Source organism: Nycticebus coucang, chromosome 3, assembly GCF_027406575.1.
Source record: "Nycticebus coucang isolate mNycCou1 chromosome 3, mNycCou1.pri, whole genome shotgun sequence".
Taxonomy (NCBI): Eukaryota; Metazoa; Chordata; class Mammalia; order Primates; family Lorisidae; genus Nycticebus; species Nycticebus coucang.
The window spans coordinates 70904693-70932156 of NC_069782.1; the positions used below are offsets into that span (position 1 = coordinate 70904693).

General features: G+C 46.0%; 1 protein-coding gene across 1 annotated transcript; it reads right to left on the reverse strand.

Moving 5' to 3' along the window:
• Positions 1–382: 382 nt before the first annotated feature.
• HAUS8 (HAUS augmin like complex subunit 8) lies at positions 383–27423 on the reverse strand. The gene is made up of 11 exons (XM_053586188.1): positions 27235–27423; positions 23587–23651; positions 20136–20191; positions 12313–12394; positions 10997–11092; positions 10286–10383; positions 9602–9667; positions 9338–9496; positions 5957–6098; positions 3935–4076; positions 383–1366 (listed from the first exon to the last, which is right to left on the reverse strand). Exons 1-11 carry the CDS (start codon positions 27261–27263, stop codon positions 1162–1164), a joined length of 1140 nt encoding a protein of 379 aa, XP_053442163.1. The 5' UTR covers positions 27264–27423; the 3' UTR covers positions 383–1161.
• Between the last annotated feature and the right edge of the window lie 41 nt (positions 27424–27464).

Sequence of the window (27464 nt, forward strand, 5' to 3'; positions counted from 1 at the left end):
AAATAAACTTGACAGTGGATCTGCCATTCAGAAGAACTTGAGGCAATACAAGCCTTTCAAATGTCCCCTGAAAAGAAAAAGAGGGCTTCGATTGCAAAACAGGTTTATTAATTTTTTTTTTTGTAGAGACAGAGTCTCACTGTACCGCCATTGGGTAGAGTGCCATGGCGTCACGTGGCTCACAGCAACCTCTAACTCTTGGGCCTACGTGATTCTCTTGTCTCACCCTCCCTAGCTGGGACTACAGGCGCCCGCCACAACGCCGGCTATTTTTTTGTTGCAATTTGGCCGGGGCTGGGTTTGAACCCGCTACCCTCGGCATATGGGGCCAGCGCCCTACTCACTGAGCCACAGGTGCCGCCCAAAACAGGTTTATTTTTAATTTAATTTTTTTTTTTGAGACATCGAATGTTATTATGTCACCCTTGGTAGAGTACCGTGGCGTCACAGCTCACAGCAACCTCAAACTCCTGGGCATAGCGATTCTCCTGCCTCAGCCTCCCAAGTAGCTAGGACTATAGGCGCCCGCCACAACACTTGGCTATTTTTTTTTTTTTTAATTACAATTGTCATTTTTGTTTACCAGGCCTGGGCCAGATTCAAACCTGCCCGCTCCCGTGTACGTGGCTGGCGCCTTAGCTGCTGAGCCACAGGCACCAAGTCAAAATAGGTTTATTTTTTATTTATTTTTTTTTGTAGAGACAAGAGTCTCACTGTACTGCCCTCGGGTAGAGTGCCGTGGCGTCACACGGCTCACAGCAACCTCTAACTCTTAGGCTTACGCGATTCTCTTGCCTCAGCCTCCCGAGCAGCTGGGACTACAGGCGCCCGCCACAACGCCCGGCTATTTTTTTTTTTTTTGTTGCAGTTTGGCCGGGGCTGGGTTTGAACCCGCCACCCTCGGCATATGGGGCCGGCGCCCTACTCACTGAGCCACAGGCGCCGCCCCAAAATAGGTTTATTTTTTAAGTATCAAAAAAGTTTATCATACAAAAATAGCTATACTGCTAAGGTAGTGTATATAAAGTGCTCTAGTGTCCTGAATTTCACCTACAAGTTCCTGCAAATCCCTTCTGAAACTAGAGATATGAATGGGCTTTCTTCCTGACTGCTTAAACAAAGGTCTCTGCTTGGATTGGTGAACACAGCCTGAGTGTGGATTCATGGGGTGCATGGCTTGTTCTTGTTGTCCTCAGAAAGGCGTGTGCTCTTGCGGGCTTCCTCAGACTCTTCACAAGCACCTTCTTGACTGAAATACCACTGGCTGGGGGGCACCATGCCCTGAGCCTCTTCCCAGACTACTTGGTTTATTAAGGCAGCCTCTTTACTCGCCTCAGCAGAGAGTTCCAGCACCTGGGCAAAGCACCTGTGAAGATGAGAGCTGGATCAAAGCAGAGCCCCTTCGTGGTGAATAAGGAGCTGCAAGGTGGGGGAGGTGGATTTCCACATCACCTACATGCTGGGTGAGAAAGCATAGGTCAGCGGTTCTCAACCTTCCTAATGCTGTGAACCTTTAATACAGTTAAAAGGGGTGGCGACCCACAGGTTAAGAACCTCTGGCCTAGGTGAACAAGATTTGCTTGGGTAGACTCAATCAGGAGAACCCCTAAGACAGTACCAGGGAGACATAAAAGAAGCCTCAGTGGTTGAAGAAATACTCAGGGTGCACAAGCATTGTGTTGGTACCAATGGTTTGAAAGTCCCCTCCAAACTCATGCTAAAAAGTAATCCCCAATGTGGCAGCATTAAGAGGTGAGGCCTTTAAGAGGTGAGTGTCCCCTGGATCACCACTCATCTGAAGAGACCCTAATTGTCCCCTTCTATTTAGGGTTCCTTCATTCCACCCTAAACAAGGGACTCCAATTGTCTGGACGTGGGCAATTTCATGAAGAGAATACACTAACATTTTACCCCAAGTTAGAAGAATCAACCTAAATTTCCATTTACTGTGAATCCTGGATCAACCTCCTCTGAGGAACCTCTGCTTCCCCATATCACCGTCCATCTTCAGCAAGAAGCAGTTTGGAGTGGTCGGTGTCCCTTTTTCCTAACAGCAGTTAGATCTTCTACTTGGAGAGGGAGGATTGATACAGGATCCCACCTCTCAGGGCTAGACAGGGAGTCCCCCACTCTCTAGGCCCAAGTGAGCTCAGAAGTCAGACCCCCATTTCTAGGCACAAGCAGACTGCCCTTTTTGGGACACACCCTCTAGGTTCTGGTAAAATCATGAACAAAGCAGCCTGTGATGGTTTTGTAGGAGCACACACCCTAATCCCTTCTCAGGACAAAGACTGTAAAGGATCTGATAACCTCGCCCTAGTGAAGGAGGAACTATATCCATTCATTTGTTACCAACTGCCAGTCACGTGTAATCCTCTAGACTTAAAACCCCTAGATGAGAGTCCATAAATGGAGACTCCTGAGGGAGTTCTTCAGTTTTTTCCCCCCCTTCCAGAAGCTCTGGTGCTTTTTACTTCTCCTATATTCCTTTCTAACTTCTAATAAAAGTCCTATCTTACCACTAAAAAAAAAAAAAAAAAAAAAAAGGTGAGTGTTCTGAGGGTTCTTTCATTCATGAATTTCATGAATTAATGGGTGATCATGGGAGAGGGGATGGCGGCTTTATAAGAGACCTGAGCCAGCATGATCAGTCCCCTTGTTGTGTGACATCCTGCATCACCGCTAGCAAGAAGGCCCTCATCAGATATGACCTTTCGATCTTGAACTTCTCAGTCTCTAGAAATGGAAGAAATAAATTACTTTTCTTTATTAATTACCCAGTTTCAGTTATTGTTAGAAGCAACAGGAAACTGACTAAGATAGTTGGGCACTGTCTCAGGAGCAGGTAGGACAGCTATGACAGGATAAAATCTCTGCCCTCAAGCCACTTAAATGGCAATGGAGAAATGTATATGACACCTACGTATTTAACCACTCAGACTTGTGACCCTTGCCATCTGTGTGGTGTGTCTGATTTTACTCTGCAGCCACCCACAGAAGAAATAAATGCCATAGCAGGTGGCAGCTGTCTCTCCTGGGTACTTTTCAAATATTTAAAGCATCTCAGGAGATAGATTTAGCATTACAAGGAAGAAAAAACAAGATTCTTTTCTGGAATAGGCAGAAAAAATCCTATAGTTAGACATCTCTTGAGGGAGATGAAAAAAGGGGTCCTGAAGGATCTTGGGGGATTGGTCACCATGGGCTGTGTCAGATCCAAGGGCTGGCCCCACAAAAGCACAGGCTCTGTGACAGCCAGCAAGCAGTCCCTCAGAATTTGTGCCTTTTCTATATTTTACTTCAATAAAGAGTTCAAAAAACATCCTCCCAAGCCCTAACCCTGGAAGACATTTAAAACACGAATAGGGCTGATCCAAGGGCGCCTGTAATGTGCTGGTGATTTTGAAGACAAAGGGTAATGAGGAGTAAGATTCTTTCTCTCTGCCTGCTTGACAGCTTCTCGGATTTTCCAGTGTAGGGTGTGATTGTCTTACCATTCCCTTCTCCCTGGCTCACTCGGTCTTTGTGCTCTGTGAATCTGGGGCCCATCTTATAACATCTTTGATCCTCAAGGCATCTAGCAACCCCATTATCTCAGAACTGACTTCAAAGTGGACTACAAAAGGGAAATATGATGACTACCGCAAGTCCTCCGCAAGGACTGAGATTTTGTTACCTACAACACAGACCACAATGACACCTGTTGGCTGTTCTCATGTCATGAAATGTTGGCTCACTCAGGGAACTGAACCCCCCCCCCCTTTTTTTTTCCAGTTTCACTGACAGTGTGTAACTTTCCTTTCTTTTTGCAGCCACACCAGAATTTGCCTGAACCCCTTTTGAACCCAGAGGGGACCTTGGAGCTACTCCAAACATTACAGCCACGAACAGCCCACATTCTGCCTGGATGGGGTGCCAGGTTTTTCCTAGATACCTTCGGAGCTCAAGATCCTCTTTCATGGTTACGTCCTTGAGTTCGCTCAGTAAGTCCAGCACTTGCACATTTTCTTCTGAATTACCAATACCAAGTTCTCCCAAGAGGCACTGAGTGGTTGTCAATTCACCCTGTAGGGAGTCTGGGGGTGAAATGGATTGTGAGTGATAGAATGCCAGGTGCCCAAAGCAACAGACGCATGAATTGAGTGGCCAAGTAGATTTTTCTCACTTCACTGAGATGTTCTGCGGGAATGGCACAGGCAACAAGGGTTGGTACCTTTTCTTTGTCTCTTGGCCTGACATCATGGGCCTGAGATAGTGGGACAGATGTCTACCATTCAGGCGGTCATTTGAACAGACCTAGAATGCCACTCTGGTGTTCTAATGCAAGATGCAGCAGAGGCCATGCTGTGTCAGCACCACCTAGGGGCTTCCAGCCAGATCATGAGTAACTTATTAAAAAAAAAAAGCCATCCTTTGTTATTCCCTTTTCCTGGATCCCCTGCATCCCGAGTAGAGAGATACCTACAACCAAAATATATATGCCACGTGCACCAAGACAACACACCTCTCCTCCCTCACATGTCATATCTATGCCAGCTGTACATTAGGGTCACATTTCAGGAACCTTATAAGATCTTTACGAACAGCACCTTCTCCAACCTGTTGTAGAGTAAACTGTGTCCTCCCAAAAAGGCATGTTCCAGTCCCACTCTCAAGTACCTGTGAATGTGACCTTAACTGGGAACAGGGTCTTTGGGCATATGAGTGAGTTAAGGTGAAGTATTAGGGTGGCTCTCATCCAATAACCGATGTCCTTACAAGATGAGGATAATTTAGATAAAGAGACACTGGAGGGAGAATGCCAGGTGAAGACAGGGCAGAGACCAAAGTGATGCAACCACCAGCCAAGAAACGCCAAGGGTGCCAGCAACACAAAAAGGCAGGACAAGAGCCTCTGGAAGGAACTTATCCTATCAACACCTTGACTTCAGACTTCTGGTCTCCTGAACTATAAGAGACAGAAAATTCATAAAGTCCTGAGTCCAGCTTCTGGGAACTACTTAAGGAACTTAGCAGAGATGGAGCTCAAGTGTGGAAGTGACAGCAGTGACCAGAAAATCAAAATGCTGGACACTGTCGAGCATCCAATAGAATGGCTAAACTGCACACACCCATATGATCGATTATGTGGTCATTATACCCTTCCGGTAACAGCTTCTAACAAAGACAGAGGTGCAGGAAATAAGTGGAAAACCAGACTTGATACAATCTGTTTAAATACATGTGATGCTGCACTAAAGACAGAAAGAAAATAGCAACAGGCAAACAGCGCTGATCTAGGAACTATGAGATTACCCACAATTCTCACTTTTTTCTTTGCAACTTGGCTCATATCCACAGTTCGATGTCATGCCTATGCCATGTTATAGCTCAGTTTTATCAGAAATCATTTCTGTCCGAGGCTGCCAACAGAGCAAAAACCTTTGGGATGTTGGACTGTGTTTTTATTCCGCCTAGATGAGTTATGGGCAGAGAGCTCTGCAGGGGAAGCCCAATTCTGGATTTAGGTATTGATATTCTTCTATCGCAACCTCAAGCAAAATGAATTTAGAAACTCCTGAGAGCTCTTTCTAGAAACAACCAAAACTCACAGTAAAAGATACTTGTTCTGAAGACGGTTTTAAGACGGGCACAGCAGTTTTCACACTTGTCAAGTGAGGGATTAGGTGGTAAACCTATGCACAAAAGGACCTCAGCGTTCTGAGAGGACAAGCCAGGGCATAGGGCCAGGGGACTGCAGGGTGCCCCCACAATGCCTTTCAGCAGGACAGATCACTATGAATGTCACAGCCCTGGGTTCGAATCCCAGTAGTCACTTACTCAGGCTGGCAAGTCGCCACCCTCCTGTCATTCAATGGGGGGGACCCTTGTCATGACATCAGGCCCACGGAAAGCACCGACACTTGCTCCTTGCCCCTCAGGCTGCACAGTGCAGCTAGAATGTCCCATTTCATACCTAAGAACTGCTGCCTGTCTCCCTCCAGATGGATCGATCTCACGGGCAGCTCATGCCGGGTGGTGTCCAAGGCCGTGGCAAACGTCTTGTATTGTTCCTTGAAACGCTGGGCCACTGCCTCAAAGGGGCTGAGCATCTCTATCTGCAAGCAGAACAGAAAGGGCTGTGGGAGGAGACCCTGGAGTTCCCAGTCCAGCTGTACCAAGTTAAGATGTAACACTGCTTACTCTTTCACAGGCCCAGGGGGTATCAGAGCTCTAGAAGCTTCTCTGGGTGCAAGGCAGAGGTGTGTGTGCTCTACTCTCTTGGCAATGGCCCAGGCTTCTCACCATGGGCATGTGTCTGCCTTTCAGTGTGTTCTGGGCCCAGGCCCTCAACTGGGATCACAAGGGACCTAGGAAGGCTGGGCCCTCTGCCTCGAAGCACTCCGTTTAAATGCCTGCCTTCCACAAGGATGCCCTGGCATAGCCCATCCCTACCCATATATGCCATCTATGTTTTTGTGGGGATCTGTGATGACACACAGTTGATCCTTAAACAAATCGAGGATTAGGGCTGTCAACCCATACCCACCTGACAACACACCCACAGCAGTAAAAAAATCCATAGACCTTTTTGTTTTGGAGATAGGGAAGCCTTATCAATTATACACAGTTGATTAGAATATTAGTAGACTAGTAGCTACATATATTTTATGCATTCATGAGATACCCTTCTCTTAATTTTTCCAATATTTCCAGGCTATGAGCATCATCTGTGAGTTTTTTCAAATTGTCACAAATCTCCGAGAAATTTTCTTTTTTTTTTTTTTTTTTGAGAGAGTCTCATTGTGTTGCCCTCGGTAGAGTGCCACAGCTCACAGCAACCTCAAACTCTTGGGTTTAAGCCTTAGCCTCCCAAACAGCTGGGACTACAGGTGCCCACCACAATGCCCGGCTATTTTTTGTTGTTGTTGTAGTTGTCATTGTTGTTTTAGCAGGCCCAGGTTGAGTATGAACCCATCAGCCCTGGCGTATGTGGCTGGCACCCTAAACATTGATCTATGGGTATCAAGCCCCCCAATTTTTTTTTTTTTGAGACAGAGTCTCACTGTGTCGCCCTTAGTAGAATGCCATGACATCGCAGCTCAAAGCAACCTCAAACTTTTGGGCTTAAGCAATTCTCTTGCCTCAGCCTCCCAAGTAGCTGGGACTATAGGCGCCCATCACAACACCCGGTTATTTTTTGGTTTAAGGTGTCATTGTTGTTTGGCAGGCCTGGGCTGGGTTTGAACCTGCCAGCTTCGGTGTATGTGGCTGGCACCCTAGCCGCTGAGCTACAGGTGCCAAGCCAAAAAAATTTCAAATATACTTATTGAAAACAATTCCTGAGGCGGCGCCTGTGGCTCAGCGGGCAGGGCGCCAGCCCCATTTACCGAGGGTGGTAGGTTCAAACCCGGCCCCAGCCAAACTGCAACAACAACAAAAATAGCCAGGTGTTGTGGCAGCTGTACTCCCAGCAACTGGGGAGGCTGAGGCAAGGGAATCGCCTAAGCCCAGGAGTTGGAGGCTGCTGTGAGCTGTGTGACGCCACGGCACTCTACGGTGGGGCGATAAGTGAAACTCTGTCTCTACAAAAAAAAAAAAAAGAAAGAAAGAAAAGAAAACAATTTCTGGATAAGTGAACCCATGCACTTCAAACCCATGTTGTCCAAGGGTCAATGGCATTTGCTGACTTGAGAGTCTTTTCTTTTCCTTCCACTGTGAGTTCCATACGGCCAGAGACCCTGTACTTAGCCCAAGCCCTGGCTACAGGGGTGCTCACATGAATATGCTGGGTGTGGTGAGTTGAACTGTATCCCCTAACTTCATATCTGAAGTCCTGACTCCTAGCACCTCAGGATGTGTCCTTATTGCGAGACAGGGTCTTTATAGTTAAAATGCAGCCATTATGTTGCACTAGTTTGTTTTCTGCAGCTCAATTTATAATCACCAAAATGTGGAAACAACCTAAATACCCACCAGCCCAGGAATGGATTAATAAGATGTGGTACATGTATACCATGGAACACTATTCAGCCATTAAAAAAGATGGAGACTTTACATCTTTTGTTTTAACCTGGATGGAGTTGAAACACATTCTTTGGCTTGGCATCAGTAGCACAGTGGTTGCAGGGCCAGCCACATACACCGAGGCTGGCAAGTTCACTGGTGGGTTGGAACCTGGCCTGGGCCAGCTGAACAACAATGACAACTGCAATGGAAAGGTAGCAGGCATTATGGAAGGCGCCTGTAGTCCTAGCTACCTGGGAGGCTGAGGTGGGAGAATCACTTGAGCCCAGGAGTTTGAGGTTGCTGTGAGCTATGATATCACAGCACTCTACCAAGGGCGACATAGTTAGACTCTGTCTCAAAAAACAAACAACGAAAACCCCCCCACATTCTTCTTAGTAAAGTATTACAAGACTGGAGGAGCAAGAATCCAATGTACTCAATACTAATATGAAGCCAGTAGATGATCTAATACACGCCCACATAAGAGAAAAACTCAACTCAATTCACGCTGGAGGGCAGGGGAGCGAGGGAGTCAGGGAGAGGAGAGGGGAGGCGGGTGGCTGTGCTCCCACCTAATGGGCACACCTCTTGGGGCAGGATGTAAGTATAAAAGGGACCCAAATACAAATATTGTAATCTAATTCTTTGCACCCTCAAATTAACCTGAAATAAAAAAAAAAAAAAAAATTGAGGGTCATTGTGGTGGGCCCTAAATTAATATGACCGGTGTCCTGAGAGGAAATTTGGATACAGACAGGCACACTGGGATCTTTCCCAACACCCACATGAGGAGACATAGGGAGAAAACAACCATCCACAAGCCAGTGAGAGAAGCCCATTTAACCAGGGAGACTAATTGTTGTGGTACCTTGTTAGAGCAACCACAGGAAACTCACCCACTGGGTGAGGAGCCCATTCCCCTGGCTAGTCCCTTCTGGGCTCCCAGGCTTTGCTCTGTGTCCTTCCCCCAAGTGGACACCTCTGTCCCAGCACTGACCATATGGCGCTAAGACCGACATTTCTCCTACCAGCACAGTGAGCTTCTAGGACAGGCCCAGAGCACATCTTCCTGTCCCTGCACATGATCAGGAGGTGCTCAAGGAACATGTGCACAAGCATGTTGAGGGCACAGATCCTGGTTGGCACTTACATTATAACCCCACTCTCTGAGAAACTATCACATACTAACACCTAGACTAGAGTGTGCATGGTACCAAAAGCATGGCAGACTTAGAAGCAAGCAGGCAGGGACCTCCTACCACGAATGCTGCCTGAAATGGCAGGGAGACAGCCCTGCTGGAATGCTCAACTCTGAGCCCCTGGTCGTAAGGCGTGGCTCACAACTGACCTGTGCATCAAGGATGTCTGCCAGCTCCTGCTGCTTCTGACAGAGGAGAAGCCTGCGCTTCAGCTCATGGGCCTTTTTCTGTAGCTTTTCCTTTTCTTTACACAGTATTAATAAATTCTGTTCTGCTGTTTCTTCGAACTTAGAAAGATTGTTCTCAATCTGTTCAACAAGAAAACAAAAGCTCAGGCTGGAGGACTCCCTTTCTGTAGTTAATCAAGGCTGCCCTTTCATCAGTGTCACACATGACCAAGAAACTGTTTTCACCTTTACCGCCAGCAGTGTCAGCAGTACTGTTTGGGACTCCATCATCTCCATCTCTTCAGATAAGTCCTTTAAAAAAGAAAAATAGACCATTTTTCCCCCTAATGAATTAGCATAAACCCAGCTCCTTCCCCACAACCCTGGCAGGGGCAGAACTGTGATTTGCATGTATTTTCTGTATCAAATCTGATAATTCGGTAATCCTTTGCTGTATGTGGGCCTGCTGCTTCCACATTCTCACTTATCCATCTTTCCCAACACCCCAGCGGGGGAAGAGGCAGTGGCAGTGGCCAGGCAGGTAAAGGCCAGCTGAGAGCACCCACTGACTCGGTGTTGTGTCAGATCAGAACTCAGTCCCCCACCATCCACATATCCTGTCCTCACCCAGATGAGGCCACAGCCCAGCTGAGGACAGGGCCTGGCCACATGTCTTCTCTAGCATAACATCTACACAGAGAAGCTCCAACCTCACTTTTTACACAATCCCATGTTAGTATCTACTGCTACCTGGGGAAACATAAATTCTATGAATTATCTAAGAATGTTTGTGGTTTTTATTTTCATCCTAAGGGGCATGGCTGTCTTGTTCGCTCTAGGAGCCCTGGGACCTTAGCTGATACCAGCAGAGGGCAAGAGCTGAATCACATATATACAACCTGTTAACAGCAAGCCTTTCATTTTACTTACTGGGCTCTTTTTCCCAGGAACAGAAAACGATGCAGACTCAGTTTTCTTTGACATCTTTGTTTTTTCTAATTGTGGAGTCTTTCTCACCATACTTCTGTCTAAAATAAAGAAGACCATTTTAACGGTGAAAAGTATATACAGGTGGTCCCTGATTTATGATATTTTGACTTAAAATGGTTTTTGGGGATATAATCCCATCCCAAGTTGAGGAGCATCTGGACTTGCAATGGTTCAATTTAAGATTGTTCAGTTCCTCTGGGGGGCCGAGGCAGGTGGATTGCTTGAGCTCAGGAGTTCGAGACCAGCCTGAGCAAGAGCAAGACCCCGTCTCTATAAAAGAGCGTTGTGGAGGGTGCCAGTAGTCCTAGCTACCAGGGAGACTGTGGCAAGAGAATTGCTTTGAGCCTAAGAGTTTGAGGTTGCTGTGAGCTACAATGCCACAGCACTCTACCAAGGGTGACAAAGTGAGACTTTACTTAAAAAAAAAAAAAAAAAAAATATATATATATATATATGTAGAGAGAGTGTGTTTAGCTTTACAATGGCTTTAACATGGCATTAAATACATTTTTGACTCATGTTACTTTCAATTTATGATGAGTCTTTTGGGATGTAGGACCCATAAGTCAATGAGCATCTGTACTTTGGGGGCCCGCTGAGATCTACTACAACCCCCAGCTAGTGACATAAGGGGCGAAAAGAACGATTTACCATTAATAGCAGAGAGATCCAGGTCAGGTGGGGCTGTGCCATGCCCTTCCAACAACGTGGACTGCAGGTCACCCTTTCCGACCCCACTGCTATTTGCTGTCCAGACAAGAATCCCGAAAGTCAGCAAAGTCGGTCAGTGAGATACTATACACTCAAAAGCCAGGAAACACAGGCAACTTTTTTTGAATGCTACTTCTTGTTCCAAAAACCCAATTTCTTCCTAGGTAGCAGAAAGAGCTGAAAAACCTGTGGAAATTCCCAGCCCTCAACTGAATCTATTTTTAAAATACAGCTAGCAAAAAGACACTCTTTAAAACAACAAAAAAAGTGCACATAGGCCTTTGGGTTGTTGCTAAAAGATGCTAATTGTCAGGTACAGTGTCACATGCTTGCTTAGCCCTCCGTATCTTAACTTCTTTTTCCCACTGCTTCTGGACAGTTCATCTTTCCTGGGAGTTTCTTCCCTTCATCTTTTAGCCTATATTCAAACTTATGCTGTCTAAAATAGGTATTGGTGTACAGCATGCTACAATGACACAAGAGCTCCAGAGTACTCCAAACATCAAGAGATGGTATGTACTTTACCCTCTGTTGTGCTGGGAAAGAAACATTAACTATGCAATCGGAGAAATGAATGACCAGGAAACAAAAGCCTCAGGCAAAGGAAGAATTACCCACAACTGCTGGAGAGGGCTGCATGTGAGGCTTGTATAAAGAGCAGAGCAAGAGTAAAGTGTCACGGTGAGGAGGGGCCTTCCCAGACTTCTAGAGTGAGCATGCTGACTAGCAATGAACACCAAATGTACTAACAGTGAGTGTCAGAATGTACTAACAGTGAGTGTCAGAATGGGCAGATCATTCATAGGTCCCCCAAACTCGTCCTCATTTTTCATTTTTTATAGTGAATGCATGTCACATCCACAATTAGAAAAACCAAACGATTTTCTTATCACTTTGGTAACTAACAGCTTCTAAAAGAAGTTAAGAGAAACTATCACAGGTGCCAGGACAGGAGAACAAAGGCAACCCAGGTTGGTGACAGGTGGGAGGATAAGGCCTCAGAATTGAGAGTCCTGCTCTCAGAGTACCAACAGGGAAACAGTAACATAGACAAGGAACCGATGTCACAGGGAACACCATGCCATCATGATAATGTACCTCCTCTCTGGTACCATACAGGGAGGAAGTGACCCTCCCTTCCCCCATGTCCCCTATCTGTCCTTACACTCAAACTGTTTGCCCAGCTCCACTTGATTTGTGGAAACAAAATTAATCACCACACTCATCACTGACTGAAGATCAGGGCTGCTTTGTACCTTTGCTTTTCTGGAGCAGGCCAGGTTTCTTTCCACCTTCAGATACGTTCCCACTGGGCTTCAAGGCATCTGTGGCAAGAGGCTGTTAGGGGAACACGTGATATTTAGAAGACAAAACACTTTCCCTCGTGAGAAGGACCCTTGATGTGGTCTACACTGTTTTTTGTAAATGCTCTTACTTTGACACAATGAAGAAATTTAAAGAATTGTGAAATTTTATTTCATGTACATAGGATGGACAAATTTGGTCAAAAAGTAGACATACATGCAAGGAACACAGGAAACCACCAAGATGTTTGTGGTGATTATCTCTGACATGGTAGATTACAGGTGATTGATTTTTCTGAATACTGCTCAGTATTTGCTAGTTTTCTAGAAAGAATATATTATCCTTGGTCATCAAGAAAAAACTATTTTGGCAGTGCCTATGGCTCAGTGAGTAGAGCGCCAGCCCCATATACTGAGGGTGGTAGGTTCGAACCAGGCCCCTCCCAAGCCACAACAAAAAATAGCCGCATTGTAGCAGGCGCCTGCTGTCCCAGCACTTGGGAGGCTGAGGCAAGAGAATTGCCTAAGCCCAAAAGCTAGAGGGTGCTGTGAGCTGTGATGCCACAGCACTCTACCAAGGGTGACAAAGAAAGACTCTGTCTATAAAAAAAGAAAGAAAGAAAGAAAGAAAAGAAAAAGCTATTTTGCTGGTGCCTGCAGCTCAGTAGTTAGGGCGTCATCCATATATACAGAGGCTGGCTGGTTTGAACCTGGCCCAGGCCAGCTAAAACAACAATGGCAACTGTAACAAAAAATAGCTGAGCGTTGTGAAGGATGCCTGTAGTCCCAGCTAGTTGGGAGGCTGAGGCAAGAGAATCGCTTAAGCCCAAGAGTTTGAGGTTGCTGTGAGCTGTATGACACCACGGCACTCTACCCAGGGCGACAGCTTGAGACTCTGTCTCAAAGAAAAAAAAAAAAAAAAGAAAGAAAGAAAAAGCTATTTACATAGGTATTAATTGTCACAACTTAGGAAAAACCGGGTGGCACCCATAGCTCAGTGGTTAGGGCACTGGCCAAACACACCCAGACTGGTGGGTTCGAACCTGGCCCAGGCCAGCTAAACAATGACAACTGCAACAAAAAAATAGTCAGGCATTGTGGCAGGTGCCTGTAAATCCAGCTACTCGGGAGGCCGAGGCAAAAGAATCACTTAAGCCCAAGGGTTTGAGGGTGCTGTGAGCTGTGATGCCATAGCCCTCTACTGAGGGCAACAAAGCAAGACTCTGTCTCAAAACAACAACAACAAAAACCTAGGAAAAACCAAGTAACACATGGAGCACTGCCCTCATGATTATAATAACTAAAAGCAGGGCGGCACCTGTGGCTCAGTGAGTAGGGCGCCGGCCCCATATACCGAGGGTGGCTGGTTCAAACCCGGCCCCAGCCAAACTGCAACCAAAAAAAGAAAAAAAAAAAAATAGCCGGGCGTTGTGGCGGGCGCCTGTAGTCCCAGCTACTTGGGAGGCTGAGGCCAGAGAATCGCTTAAGCCCAGGAGTCGGAGGTTGCTGTGAGCTGTGTGAGGCCATGGCACTCTACCGAGGGCCATAAAGTGAGACTCTGTCTCTACAAAAAAAAAAAAAAAAAAAAAAAAAAAAAACTAAAAGCAAAGAGAATATTTTATTTTGAGCAAGAACATTACAATGTACAGACATCACTCCTATTCAACATCACAGTGGAGGTCCTAGAATAAAAAATAAAAGGCAAACGGTTAAAGGAAAAAGCAAAACTCCCTTCATGTGAACATAATACTTGACGTAGAAAATCCCCAAACATCTTCAAAACTATTACTAAAACTAAGTTAGTAAGAGTAATGGTAACTGTGTGTCAACTTGACTGGCCGTGGTGTGTGCCCAGATTAAACACTTCTGGGTTTGTGTGTGAGAGTGTTTACGGAGATCAGCATTTGAACTGATAGACTCTCTAGACCACCCTCCCCAGGGTGGATGGCATCGCCACCCAATACCTTCAGAGTCTGAACAGAACAAAAAGGTAAATACTGATGAAGCTCCGTGTAAAGCACGGTATAGGGAAAGAGACACAGAGCTTCCATGCTCTCTCAGGGCACTCTACCAGGAACACACATTTGTTAAGCTAACTGGAAGTTCTCCAAACTTGGCCTTTTAGGTTTTTATGGAGAGTTTATTATGTAGGCATGATTGAAGCATATTGACGCAAGTTAAAATTGTGATTGAACCAAAAGGGTATTATCTAAACCCAGCAAAGCCTATGTTTGTCAAAACTTGTAGCACCCGAGGTTAAAAAAGAGGTGACACTAAATCTGTAAATTACACTTTTTGGAGTCAGTCTCACTTTGTTACCCTTGGTAGAGTACCATGGCGTCATAGCTCATAGCAACCTCAAACTCCTGGGGTCAAGTGATCTTTTTAGCTCAGCCTTGTGAGTAGCCAAGACTACACAACACCACCCAGCTAATTTTTCTTTCTTTTTTTTGAGACAGAGTCTCCTTTGCTGCCCTTGGTAGAGTGCCATAGTGTGATAGCTCACAGCAACCTCAAACTCCTGGGCTCAAGCAATCCTCTTGCCTCACCCTCCCAAGCAGCTGGGACTATAAGCACCCACCACAACCAACACCTGGCTATTTTTAGAGATGGGGTCTCTGTCTTATTCAGGCTGGTCTTGAACCTGAGCTTAGGCAATCCGCCCACCTTGTCCTCCCAGAGTGCTAAGATTATAGGCATGAGCCATAGCACTCAGCCCCACATTTTTTCTTGTTTTTGAGTCCTGCTCTGCTGCCCAGGCTAGAATGCTATGGTGTCAGCCTAGTTCATAGCAACCTCAAACTCCTAGACTAAAGTGATCCTCCTATCTCAGCCTCCTATAGGTGCCCACCACAGTACCTGGCTAATTTTTCTATTTTTAGTAGTGACAGGGTCTCATTCTTGCTCAGGTTGGTTTTGAAGCCCTGAGCTCTAACCATCCTTCTACCTCAACCTCCCATAGTGCTAGGATTACAGACATGAGCCATCAAACCCACCCTATAAATTATACTTTAATATAAAAAATTTTTTAAAGGGGCGGCGCCTGTGGCTCAGTCAGTAAGGCGCCGGCCCCATATACCAAGGGTGATGGGTTCAAACCCGGCCCCGGCCAAAATGCAACCAAAAACTAGCTGGGCGTTGTGGCGGGCGCCTGTAGTCCCAGCTACTCGGGAGGCTGAGGCAAGAGAATCGCTTGAGCCCAGGAGTTGGAGGTTGCTGTGAGCTGTGTGAGGCCATGGCACTCTACCGAGGGCCATAAAGTAAGACTCTGTCTCTACAAAAAAAAAAAAAAAAAAATTTTTTTAAAAATCATAAAAGATCTTTAACCCATTTATGCTGGAGGTTTAAAAAAAAATTTTTTTTTTTTTTTTTTTTAGAGACAGCCTCAAGCTGTTGCTCTGGGTAGAGTGCCATGGTATCACAGCTCACAGCAACCTCCAACTCCTGGGCTCAAGTGATTCTTCTGCCTCTGCCTCCCAAGTAACTGGGACTACAGGCATCCACCACAATGCCCGGGTATTTTTGGAGGTTGAAATTTTTTATTTATTTTTTTTTGCAGGTTTTGCCAGGGCTGGGTTTGAAGCCATCACCTCTGGCATATGGGGCTGGCGCCTTACTCCTTTGAGCCACAGGGCCACCCCTGAAATTTTTTTATTTATTTATTTATTTTGTAGAGACAGAGTCTCACTTTACCACCTTCAGTAGAGTGCTATGATGTCACAGGACTCATAGCAACCTCTAGCTCTTGGGCTTCCACAATTCTCCTGCCTCAGCCTCCCAAGCAGCTGGGACTACAGGCGCCCCGCCACAACGCCCGGCTATTTTTTTGTTGCAGTTCAGCCGGGGCTGGGTTTGAATCCACCACCCTCGGTATATGGGGCTGGCGCCCTACTCACTCAGCCACAGGCGCCACCCTGGAGGTTGAAATTTTTTAATATGCATGAAATTTATATATATTACCTAGAAAAATTCAAGGAACAAGAATTTGAAGAGAAAAAATTTTTTATATTCTATTACTGAGTCATGTAGCCTTCCAAAAATCGAATACTAAGAAAAACCACTGCTATAGTGTAGGCACTATATAAAATCATGTTTCTTATCTCAGACGGTAGTGACACCTGCTATTCAGTGTGATATTCAATAGAATACTTCACATGTAAGACAATATCACATTATTCACATCAGAAGGTGGTGTTCTTCTGACATTCAGTACACCGTGTTTGCTTTCTTTCTTTTTGAGACAGATTTACTTTGTCACCCTTGGTAGAGTGCGTAGCATCATAGCTCACAGCAATCTTAAACTCTTGGGCTCAAGCAATTCTCTTGCCTCAGCCTCCTAAGTAGCTGGGACTACAGGCGCCTGCCACAAGACCCAGCTATTTTTAGAGACAGGGTTTCGCTCTGGCTCAGATTGGTCTCGAACCTGGTTTCGCTCAAGCTATCCACCCACCTTGGCCTCCCAGAGTGCTAGGATTACAGGCGTGATGAGGCACCATGCCCAGCCACCTGTGTTTGCTTTCTGTTTGATAATGTGAGTCAATGTTAGGCTTCTAAGGTATTCACCTTCAGCCAGCTTCTGGAGCATGGTTGTGGGTCTCCAGATAATGGCATAACCCACATCGATGAAACTACAGAAAATCCACTGGCTTCTCGTCATCTGTTTTATGCAGTTACCAAGTATTTTGTAAGGCTAATTTGAAACAGAACAAAAGAGGGATTGAATACCATTTCTTCCCATGGGTTGATGCCTGATACTTATCAGTAGTATCATCAGCACTGTCTATGCCTCCCATGAAATGGTTATACACTTTGATCGTGTTTGGCTACTGAACTTGGATCTTCTTTTTTAGTTTCTGGGAATAATGACAGACAAGATTTAGGGGATTGATAGCAGCACCAGATCAGGCAACAGTGACCACACTGCCGTCACTCCATCTGCAGACAATATTGCCTTTGCCATCAATTCCATAATCAAATATGCCTCCTTTTATCGTCAGAGCTACATTCAATTGCAATGGAGTTTTGTCAATCTGATCTGATCCTTTCTTACTGTACCTGTCACCTGATGTCCCACGGAACTGACCTTATCAATAAGTACAATACTGGTGAAAAAGTTAATTAATATAAAATAGTAATGTCCAGGGTGTGCCTCACTAAACTGAAGGACAAGTGATGCACCAACACCACATTCCTCACGTTTAGTATTTGGGTTTTTACCCTGCTATGGCTGAAACCAGCTTTGCACCACAGCTTATACCCAAAACTGAACAGGCTCTTCTCGAATAAATTGTTTGCACCTATAATGACCAAAATAAGGAACCATGTATTCATCAAAAGTGAAACATGTTTCATTGGAACAAAGTTCATACATCTCTCATTGAAAGTGCTTATAAGAGGTCACAACTTGGAAAACTTGTCTATTGGGTCCAAATTTGCATTTTTAGCAACATGCAAATTAGAAAATATAGTTTCAAAGTGGTCACGTCTCATGGTAGCACTAACAAGTACATTACGCACATCTGTCCTTTGTTCCCAGAACATATGACTCCTAGGAACTGAGACGTAACCACTCAGAAAAATGATTTCCAGAAAAATTTGAATTCAGAGCTAGTCAAGACAAGATTCATACCCTTACTTGTAAGCAGAAGTTGGAGTACGTGACAACAATCTCATCATCAAGAAAAAGTTAGAGAATTTCTGTCAGAGTTCTCGTTTCAGTGAAAAAAATCACTGGGTGGTTCTGTAACTCTAGCTGTCGCAGACTGTGCACTCAGGTCAGCGTTTTTCCATTTGCAAACAGTTTTAGTCACCTTCTTTTTCTCTGATAGAGGAAGGTGCTACACAGTGACAAGATGGAACTTCATTGTCAAGAGAGTCACTTTCAGGTGAGTGTGAGGGACCATCTGAGTCAGACTCAGCATCATGAGATATGCAGGTGCGCACAACAGAGAACCTGGCAGATTATTTATTGTTCCACCTTCTTCATCTCCTGGGTCCTCACAGAAACAAGTGCTATAGCATTTTCAGGTGGTCGTATCACTATAGCACTTGCTTCTATGCTGCCATCTGTCTCTAGCAGGTCAGTTACTTCATGTAGACTTAGAGTGTGAGGCATCCTGAGACTTGCAATATAATTTCAACTCAAAGAAGAGTAAAAGATGTTACTAGTCCTAATGGTAGGGTTCTTGCCTACGTTCCAAAAATAAAACATGCAAAATTTCAAATCCATAACTAATACAACACTAATAACTTAGGTGTTTTCTTTTGACAGCACAACAACATAACCAGTAAAGAAGTAACAGAAAAAAATTACTAGTATAAGGATGTAGGGCAATAAAGTTGCATTTACCTGTCTTTGGATGGTTCTTCAAAACCTTTCTGAAAATTCACATCACTTTTTGACAAGCTCCCAACTCTATGCACCACGTGATAACATGTGCCCTCAGAAGGCAGACAGGTGTGAAAAATCAGACCTCAGCAATGACCTTGAGCCGTAGGATATAAATAACTCCCACATCACTACCATTCCAATAACGGAACATAAGGCATAAAGATCTAAAATATTACAGCATACATACAACACAGGGGGCACAATAGTCAAGTCTTCACAGCAACGTTAAAATTAGGAGAGTAGAGGACTGAGGCCCTTTGCAGACTATCAGATATCCTTTTCTCTCAAGCTGGATGTTAAGTCTCAGTGTTAAGAACGCACGAAGCAGGGCAGCGCCTGTGCCTCAAAGGAGTAGGGTGCTGGCCCCATATGCCAGAGGTTGCAGGTTCAAATCCAGCCTCAGCCAAAAACTGCAAAAAAAAAATCCACAAAGTGGGCTCGGCGCCTGTAGCACAGTGGTTACAGTGCCAGCCACATACACTGAGGCTGGTAGGTAAATGCAACAACAACAACAAAAATAGCTGGGCATTGTGGTGGGCGCCTGTAGTCCCAGCTACTTGAGAGGCTGAGGCAAGAGAATCGCTGAAGCCCAAGAGTTGGAGGTTGCTGTGAGCTGTGATGCCACCACACTCTACCCAGGGCAACACAGCGAGACTCTGTTTCAAAAACAAACAAACAAACGGAAAACAAAAAAATAATAATAAAGAATCCACAAAGTCAACCTACCCAGAGTAGAAGAGAGCAGCAAAAATAAATATATGACTCAATTTTTTTTTTTTTATCATAAACCAAGATTTGGAAAATAGGGGGAATAATCAAACCTTGACTTCATCAAAAGAAAATAAGTAATTGGGTCATCTACTGATGGTTTTCACTAAACCTCACACACAGCATGTTTTCAGGTGGTTAAGTACGTTTCATGCCATTATTTTCAAGAGTTTCATGATACTTCCTGGTTGGCTACATGACAGTTTACTGAATTCTTCCTCCAATATTGGATGATTCAAACACATGATTTTTTTCCCATGGTTCTTCTCTAAAAGCCTACAAGTATGTTTTTAAATACCGGCCACATACCAAGGACTGTTTGCTGAGCATTGGATAAGACAGCTTCCAAAGACTGAAAGTGAATTACTGGGTTGAAAGGCAAGAATAATTTTATATTTCAAAAGAGATTATAGCTTTGTAAGAAGTATACTAAAAACAAGGAGGTGTTAATGACAGAGGCTACAAAGAGCTGATAATCTCAAAAGCACCTGGGCAAAACCCCCTAGACCTGCTTCCTTAGGACCAGGCAACTGGCTCGCACAACATGGTTTGGAATTCCAAGTTACTCAGAACCATGTTCATAACTGCTTCAAGCACACACTTAGTACTGTATTACCTTTTTGGTTGTTTTCTTGTCATACTGCAAGTACCGGGACTCCACGACTCTTCCACCTGTGAGGATACACTGTTGGTTTGTAACAAAACTATGACAGTGGACCAAGAAAACCCAACACACCCAGATCCCACACCTGCCCAGGACCCTGGGCCTCAGAGAGCCAGATGCTGTAACCCTCCCTACTCAGTGACAGAACAGGACCAACTGTTCCCCTGCTCCTTCTACCATGTCCTTCAGCAGCCTCAAGCAGTATGGTGGCAGGGGTCAGAGCATGCAAGTCCCAAGCTAGGGATGGAGCTGCAGAGTTCTAGAAGAGCTAAGATTGGGGAATATGCGCCAAGGTCAAAACACTTAAGTGCATATGATGTGGGGGGAGGGAAAGAAAGATCTTGCACTAAGGCCTCTAGTTTGCTTCCTCCTTCCTCCCAGCTCAGTCCTGGTATAAGTAACCTCAACAAACCCTCCCCCACTTACACATGTCCAGGACCTACTCCTGGTTCCACCTCTCACTCCGCCCCCCCACAGACCCTCCCTTGAGGCATGCTTAGTGCCCAAGCCCTGTGCTGACACAGCTCAGTAACAGCCCTACCCCAGGTCCTCAGGGTGGCTCCTGCCACAGCAAACACCACCTGTCATCAAAGCTTCCAGGATGGGGGTCTCAACTGGCCCAGCCAGTTCATTGTTCTGTCCCCCTCCCTACCAGTTCTTGTCCCTCCCACCTCCTGTGCCTGCCCGACCCTCAGTCTCAGCTAGTGGCCGAGCTTCACTGGGAACACAGGAGGGGCCTAGAAGACCCTCCTACCACAGCATCCAGCCCCTCTAGCTCTGAGGGCTATCCTGCCTCCTATTGTCGATGGACCACTGTGCTCCTGGGTAGAGAAAACTCTCCATTCTGGGTGCTAGCACCCAGCCCTCACTCCCAAAAGGAAAGACCAAGTGACTCCTCTGCCCCACCCACAGCCTCTCGGGTCCTCCCTCCACCACATCCCAGTGAGTATTCCACCCCCTACTTCCCCAGCCATGTTTTTGCGCCCCTTTATAGCAAGCACCATGAGAGTCCTGCACTCACCAACTCTTCTTCTCTTCCCTCTTCCTTTGAATCCCCCCAATTCAGCTTTAGATTCAACACTGCATTGAGAATACTTTGGGCAAGACCAGGAGGACCCCTGCTCCTGAGCACAGTCCTGGTCATTGGAGCTGTCAGCACAGCCATCACTGGCTCCTTCCTCCCTGAAAAGCCCCTCACTGGGGCCTCTAGGCTGCCCCTCTGGGGGCTGAGACAGGCTGGTCTGACCAGCTGAGTAGGCCTGAGCACCTTCCAGGCCCTGCGCCACCTCTTAGTCACCTCCTTAGCTCCCTCCCCCCCCAGTGAAGCACACCTTGCTCCCTTCAGCCACCTTGACTCCTCACTGTGCCCCCTGCCTCCAGCACCTCCCTCCTGCAGGGCTTTGCTCAGGTCAGATCACAGCACACCCTGCTCCTGTTTCGTCTTCAGCATCTGTCATGGTCTAACACCCTGTATCTCCTTATGTTTATGCTGCACTGCCTGCCTCCTCTCCCCAGGGCTCTCCACAGGCCTGGGACTTTTGACCCCTTTGCTTGCTGCTATATTCCACTACCTGGCACAGAACAGTGTTCAGAATATGTCAAATGAAGGATTCTACATTTTTTATCGGTACCTACAGAGCCCAAAGGTTTCCCTTTGCTTGACATGGTCAATGTTACAAAAGTATGGTTGAGTATAATTGTGACTTTAACCGTAACTTCATGCCAGAATGATTCCTCTGTTGAGGATTGGGGCTGCAGACAATGATGAGAGGAAAGGAGGCACCCCCATAGTTAATAGGGGTCCCAGAGTCAGCCAAAGAGCTGGCTTGGCAATCTGAGTGTCCCCAGGACAGGGATGAACCATGTCTGCAGTGAGTGGGCAGGAAGATGCTGGAAGCCAGTGACAACCAAAAGGCTACTGTCATGTCTCAAGTATTTCAGGGTCAAGGCCAGAACCACGCAGGCTCAGGGACAGAACTGATCCACATGGGGAGTCTGCCACTGGATAGCAACCAAGGGGGTGTGGTAAAGGACACCTCCAGTTCCAGGCAGGGGAGACCATCCTGCTTTGGGTCTTTTTAGGACTATCAGCAAATGGTTTTGCTCAATGAGAAGGATTTAAGACTTGGCTTAAATCCTTGGCTGTCTCAGACAATGGGGAAGAAAAGCCGTTTCAAGTTTCTGGAAAACTAGGATACACCTGTTTGTTTCAAACAGTGCTGAATTTTTCAGAGAAGCAATGATACAATTAAGGATGTATCAGTAGCATGTGTCTAAAAATAGGCAGCACATAATTATAACAAGTGTTATTTATACACAAGAATAACAAGCAATGCTGCAACACATACAAGGCTGGATAATTAAGTTCACAAACTTATCCTAGAAAAACTGCTATGTACCTCATTGCTGAATATCACTACAGTCACCTTCAAGGTACTCCTCTTGGGAAGCTATGTACCAGCGCCAGCATCAAGTCCATCTTTCAAAGCAATTTTGGAACTCTTTTTCTGGAATGGCCAGCAGAGCTGTCACTGTATAACGTCAAACAATTAAGTTCAAGTTCACTATGCAGTAGCATCAGTGCCTAGTTTCCCAAGAGAGTACTTCAAAGGTGACTATAGTGATATTCAGCAATGAAGTATGTAACGCTTTTTCTAGGATGAGTTCTTGAACTTAAAATGGTCTGATCTAGTAAGTCTTGACTCATTTGGAACTAAAATCTTACTTTAAGTTCTGTGAATTAGGCAATGCCACACAGCACACATTGAGAAATACTTCATCATATCACAGTCTAGACTTTTCAATGATGGAGACCCTAGAATCAATGAAATGGAGTGTGTATGTCAACAGTAATCCCAGACCTACAGGGGAAAATTAGACATATGGGCACTCCCAGAAGACTAATGTGCTTACATAGTAGAAATAAAGATTGTGATTTTATTTACACAGTTTTTGAAACAAGAGTCTTGTGCTATCAGCCAGGCTAGAATACAGTGGCATCATCAGAGCTCATAGGAACCTCAAATACCCGGTTTCAAATGATCCTCCCACCTTGGTCTCCCAAAGTGTTGGGATTAAGAGCACGAGCCACCACGCCCCTGGCCTGAGACTGTGATTTTAGATAATGATTCAGTTCATGGTCTCCACACCCATCTTCCAAAAGAAGTGTCCTCGACACACCTTATGAATCCCATGGCTAAAAGGGACTCCACTGTCCAAAATGACCATCACTGTCTCATGAGACATCCCTGGCCATGGGGCTAGGATGGCCAGATTCAATCTCCAGAAGTGTGAAGAGGAAGTAAAGCCATAGGCCCTCTCTCTGGCCTATTTTTTCCTTTCCCCGAAAGGACTTAATGAAAGAAAATCACTTTTTATTTAAATGGATGCTGCTATCTCTCACCTTGTACCCTTCTTCCTTTCATCTTGGCTCCACTAGGAGTGCTGGGACCACCCAAGGCAAGCTTCCTACAAGAGAAAAAGACATCATTCATCTCATTGCCCCAGAAGCACAGGGGAGCCCAAGGACAATTTCAGCAAGGCTGGGCTGCTTCAACAGGGAGCCACCAGCCCCAGTCACCTGGGCAATACAGCATAGTTGAACACCTACGAAGAGAAGGAATAAGTGACAAGAGCTCCATGGAAGAGATCACAGTTTTGCTGTGTGGAAGATCTCATAGCCCAGAGTTCGTTCATGTGCCTGCTGTACATAACTGGGGATACAACAGTGAACAAAACACAGAGCTCCTTCCCAGAAAGGGAAGATCAGCATTTTCCTCAACAGGCAAGTGTAAGGTGTGGCCCGGGCACATGTAAGGATGGGGGAACAGATGTGACAAAGCACAGAAGGCACAGATATGTCACAGAGGACATCCTGAGACAATCATTCAAGTGCCTGCACACTAGGGTGAGAGAGAAACGATGCAGACACACGCACACACACATTGATCAGCCCTATGGTTTAGTTATAGAAGATGAACAGTGACATAAAGTCAGGGAGGACAAGATAGATGAACCAACCTGGAAGGGTCCTGAACTTTAGCTTAAGGGCTCAGTTCTGTTCTACAGGCCAAGGTTGGCAACTTTTCTTTGTAAATGGCTAGATAGTAAATATTTATAGCTTTGTAGGCCACATGAGTGCTGCTAAAACTAATCAACTTTTCCATACCAGCATAAAAATAGCCTTGGATGACAGAGAAAGGAATGGATGGGCTATGTGCCAATAGAAGTTTACTTACAGGCAGTAATGTCTGAATTTCACACAATTTTCACATGTAACAAAAAAAATTTTTTTTTTCTTATAACCATTTTAAAATGTACAAACCAGGCTGGGTATGGTGGCTCACACCTGTAATCCTAGCACTCTGGGAAGCCAAGGCAGGTAGATTGCTTGAGCTCAGGAGTTCAAGACCAGCCTAATCAAGAATGAGACCCCTGTCTATACTAAAAATAGAAAAACTTGAGGCCAGGAGTTCAAGGTTGCTGTAAACTATAATGACGCCATAGCACTCTACCCAGGGTGACAGAGTGAGACTGTCTCAAAAAAAAAAAAAAAAGTACAAACCATTCTTAGCTCACCAGTTGCATAAGAAAGGGAGCGCTATGGCTTTCACCTGCAGCCTATATGGGGTCAAGTTGTGGGCAACAGAGAAATAGGGAAGGGTTTAAAACAGGAGATGAACGTCAGAGCTGTGTTTCATGCAGACCATTGGCAGCTGGTAGGAAAATGAGTTCTGCCATTCTAGAAGGACAAGGACCAGTCTCTGCTGCTCCTCACTATACCCAGGGGCCTGTGTGTATGCTAGTCTGCTCGGGCTGCAAAATACCACAGACTGGGTGGCTTATATGACATGCATTTATATTTCAGAGTTCTAGAGGCCAGAGGCTGAGCTCAAGGTGCTGGCAAGGTAGATTTCACTCCCAGGCCTGTTCTCTTGGCTTGTAGATGGCCACCATGTCCCTTTGTGTTCCCCTGACCTCTTTTTTGTGGGTACCTGAAGACAGTGTGAGCAAGTGAGCTGTCTAGTGTCTCTTCCTGTAGGATACTGATCCTGTTGGATCTGGTGCTGTGGGCACAGTGGGTGGAAGCTAGGGATGCCGCTCGACATCCCACAACACACAGGTTGTCCCCCACCACAGAGAATGATCCAGCCCTAGATGAAACAGTGCCAAGGCTGAGAAGGGAAGGGTTTAAAACAGGAGATGAACAGCCAATAGAAGTTTACTTATAGGCTGAGAGCCTCTGCCAAGGTGAATGGATGACTGGAAGCCTGGGAATGGAGACAGAACTTAAGAGGTGCTGCTAACTCCTGTTAAGAAATAAGGAAGCCTCAATGTTACTCAGCCCTAGAATGAATTTGATACACTCTAACAAGGATGAACCTTGGAAACACTGTGCTGAGTAAAAGAAGCCAGGTTAAAAAAAAAAAGACCATGTTAATATAAGATCCAATTACATGAAATGGCCTGAAAAGGTAAATCCAGAGACAGAAAGCAAATTAGAGGCTGCAAAGCAAATTAGAGGCTGCCGGGGTCTTGGGGAAGGTGGATGAGGTGTGAGTGTTAATGGGAAAGGGTTTCCTTGGTTGAAGGTGGGTGAGGTGTGAGTGTTAATGGGAAAGTTTCTTTTTGAAGTGATAAAAATCTTTGTTTGTTTTTTTTTTTTTTGGCCGGGGCTGGGTTTGAACCCGCCACCTTTGGCATATGGGACCGGCGCTCTACCCGATAAAAATCTTTAAGTAGAACAGAGGGGGTGGTTTCACATATCATGAACATACTAAATGTCATGCTAAACGTACTTTAAAAAGGTTAATTTCATGCTAAGTGCAATTCACCTCAATTTAAAAACAGAGTGATGTAATAGGAAGGGGGCTTCCAGATAGATTCACTGACTAATCAACTGGGGGTGTGGGAGAGCCTGGGATGACTGCTTGGTTTCAGCTTGATTGAATGGAAAGAGGAAGAAGCCAAGAACAGAGACCAGCAACACAGGAGGCCAGGCACTGTAACTCCTGCTGCCACCACTGCAGCCACCTCCTCTGGAGGGAGCTCCTGGAACCATTAAGTGAGACCTGGGTAGTGCTGGGGGCACCTGCAGCCCATTGTGAAGAGAGGCAATGAACAAATGTTTGCCAGGTGCCAGCAGCTGGGCTCGTTTACAGGCTCTTCTCAACCCTACAGTTTTCCAAACTGTTCACCCGATTTCTCCTCATTTTCCAGACAAGCATATGAGGTTTACACAGGTCGATGCTGGTGAGTCCTAAAAGACAAAGTATCTGTGGAATCTGAGTCAAGGCTCTGGAGCCAAACTGAATGGGCTCAAAGCCCCAACCTGCTGGAACCTGAGGGGAGTCACTACACCTGTGGCAGCCTCAAGTACCTGGAAGGTGATACTGTCAATCTCATAGTTAGAGCAAGGGGTAGTACCGTGGTTTCACTTCAATTCACACCAAGCACAATAAACACTGGCCAAATCAACAAACCAGACAAACAAAGCTTCAAGATCATGCCTGGCACCTAGTAAAATGTTCAATTTCTTGTTCATGCTACGTCACCCTGAGCAAATGACTTCACCTCCCTAAGCCTCCATCCTCAGCAAATGGGGAACACAGAATAAAGAGGGTGGGAGGATTAAAAAAGATACTTTAGTTGCCACTTTTTCACTGCATTACGATAATTCTAACAGCGCCAGCCCAGTTAAGATTTGGGCGCTGTTCTAAGCGGGTTTAAGCCTAACACCACCTACGAGACTGTGCGACGTCATCACCGCGATTTCGCAATGCAGAAATGCAAGACAGAAGAGGGTAGGCCACTTGACCGAGGTCGGCCGGCGTCGAAGCCGAGGCTGCTTAACTGTCGCGTTAGTGCCCTGAGCATGCGCAGAGGCCACGTGCCACAAGGGCCTTCCGGGGCCCGCTTATCCTGAGCGGGTCTTGGAGGGGTCGGCTCCAGACTCGCCCACTTCCCAACATTGCTGCGTATCTTCCCCAACCCTTTGTCATGGCTATCCCTCTGGCACCCACAGGTCCATGACCGCCGCGCCTCCACTCACCCCGACCCACGCCCCGAGGAATCCGCCATCTTCCCGCCTTCCGCTCAAACTCCTGCTCTTCAAGACCGGACCGACCCCCTTCGCTGCGGATCGGACCACATTGCTGAGCTGTAGGAGGGGCGACCACGGGAAGTGCTGCACTGCGCGCGCGCGCGCCTCTTCTTCTCCCCTTGCACTTGGTCTCGCCCACAAGCGGCGGAGGCGCGGTCGGCGGAAGGTGGGACCTACAT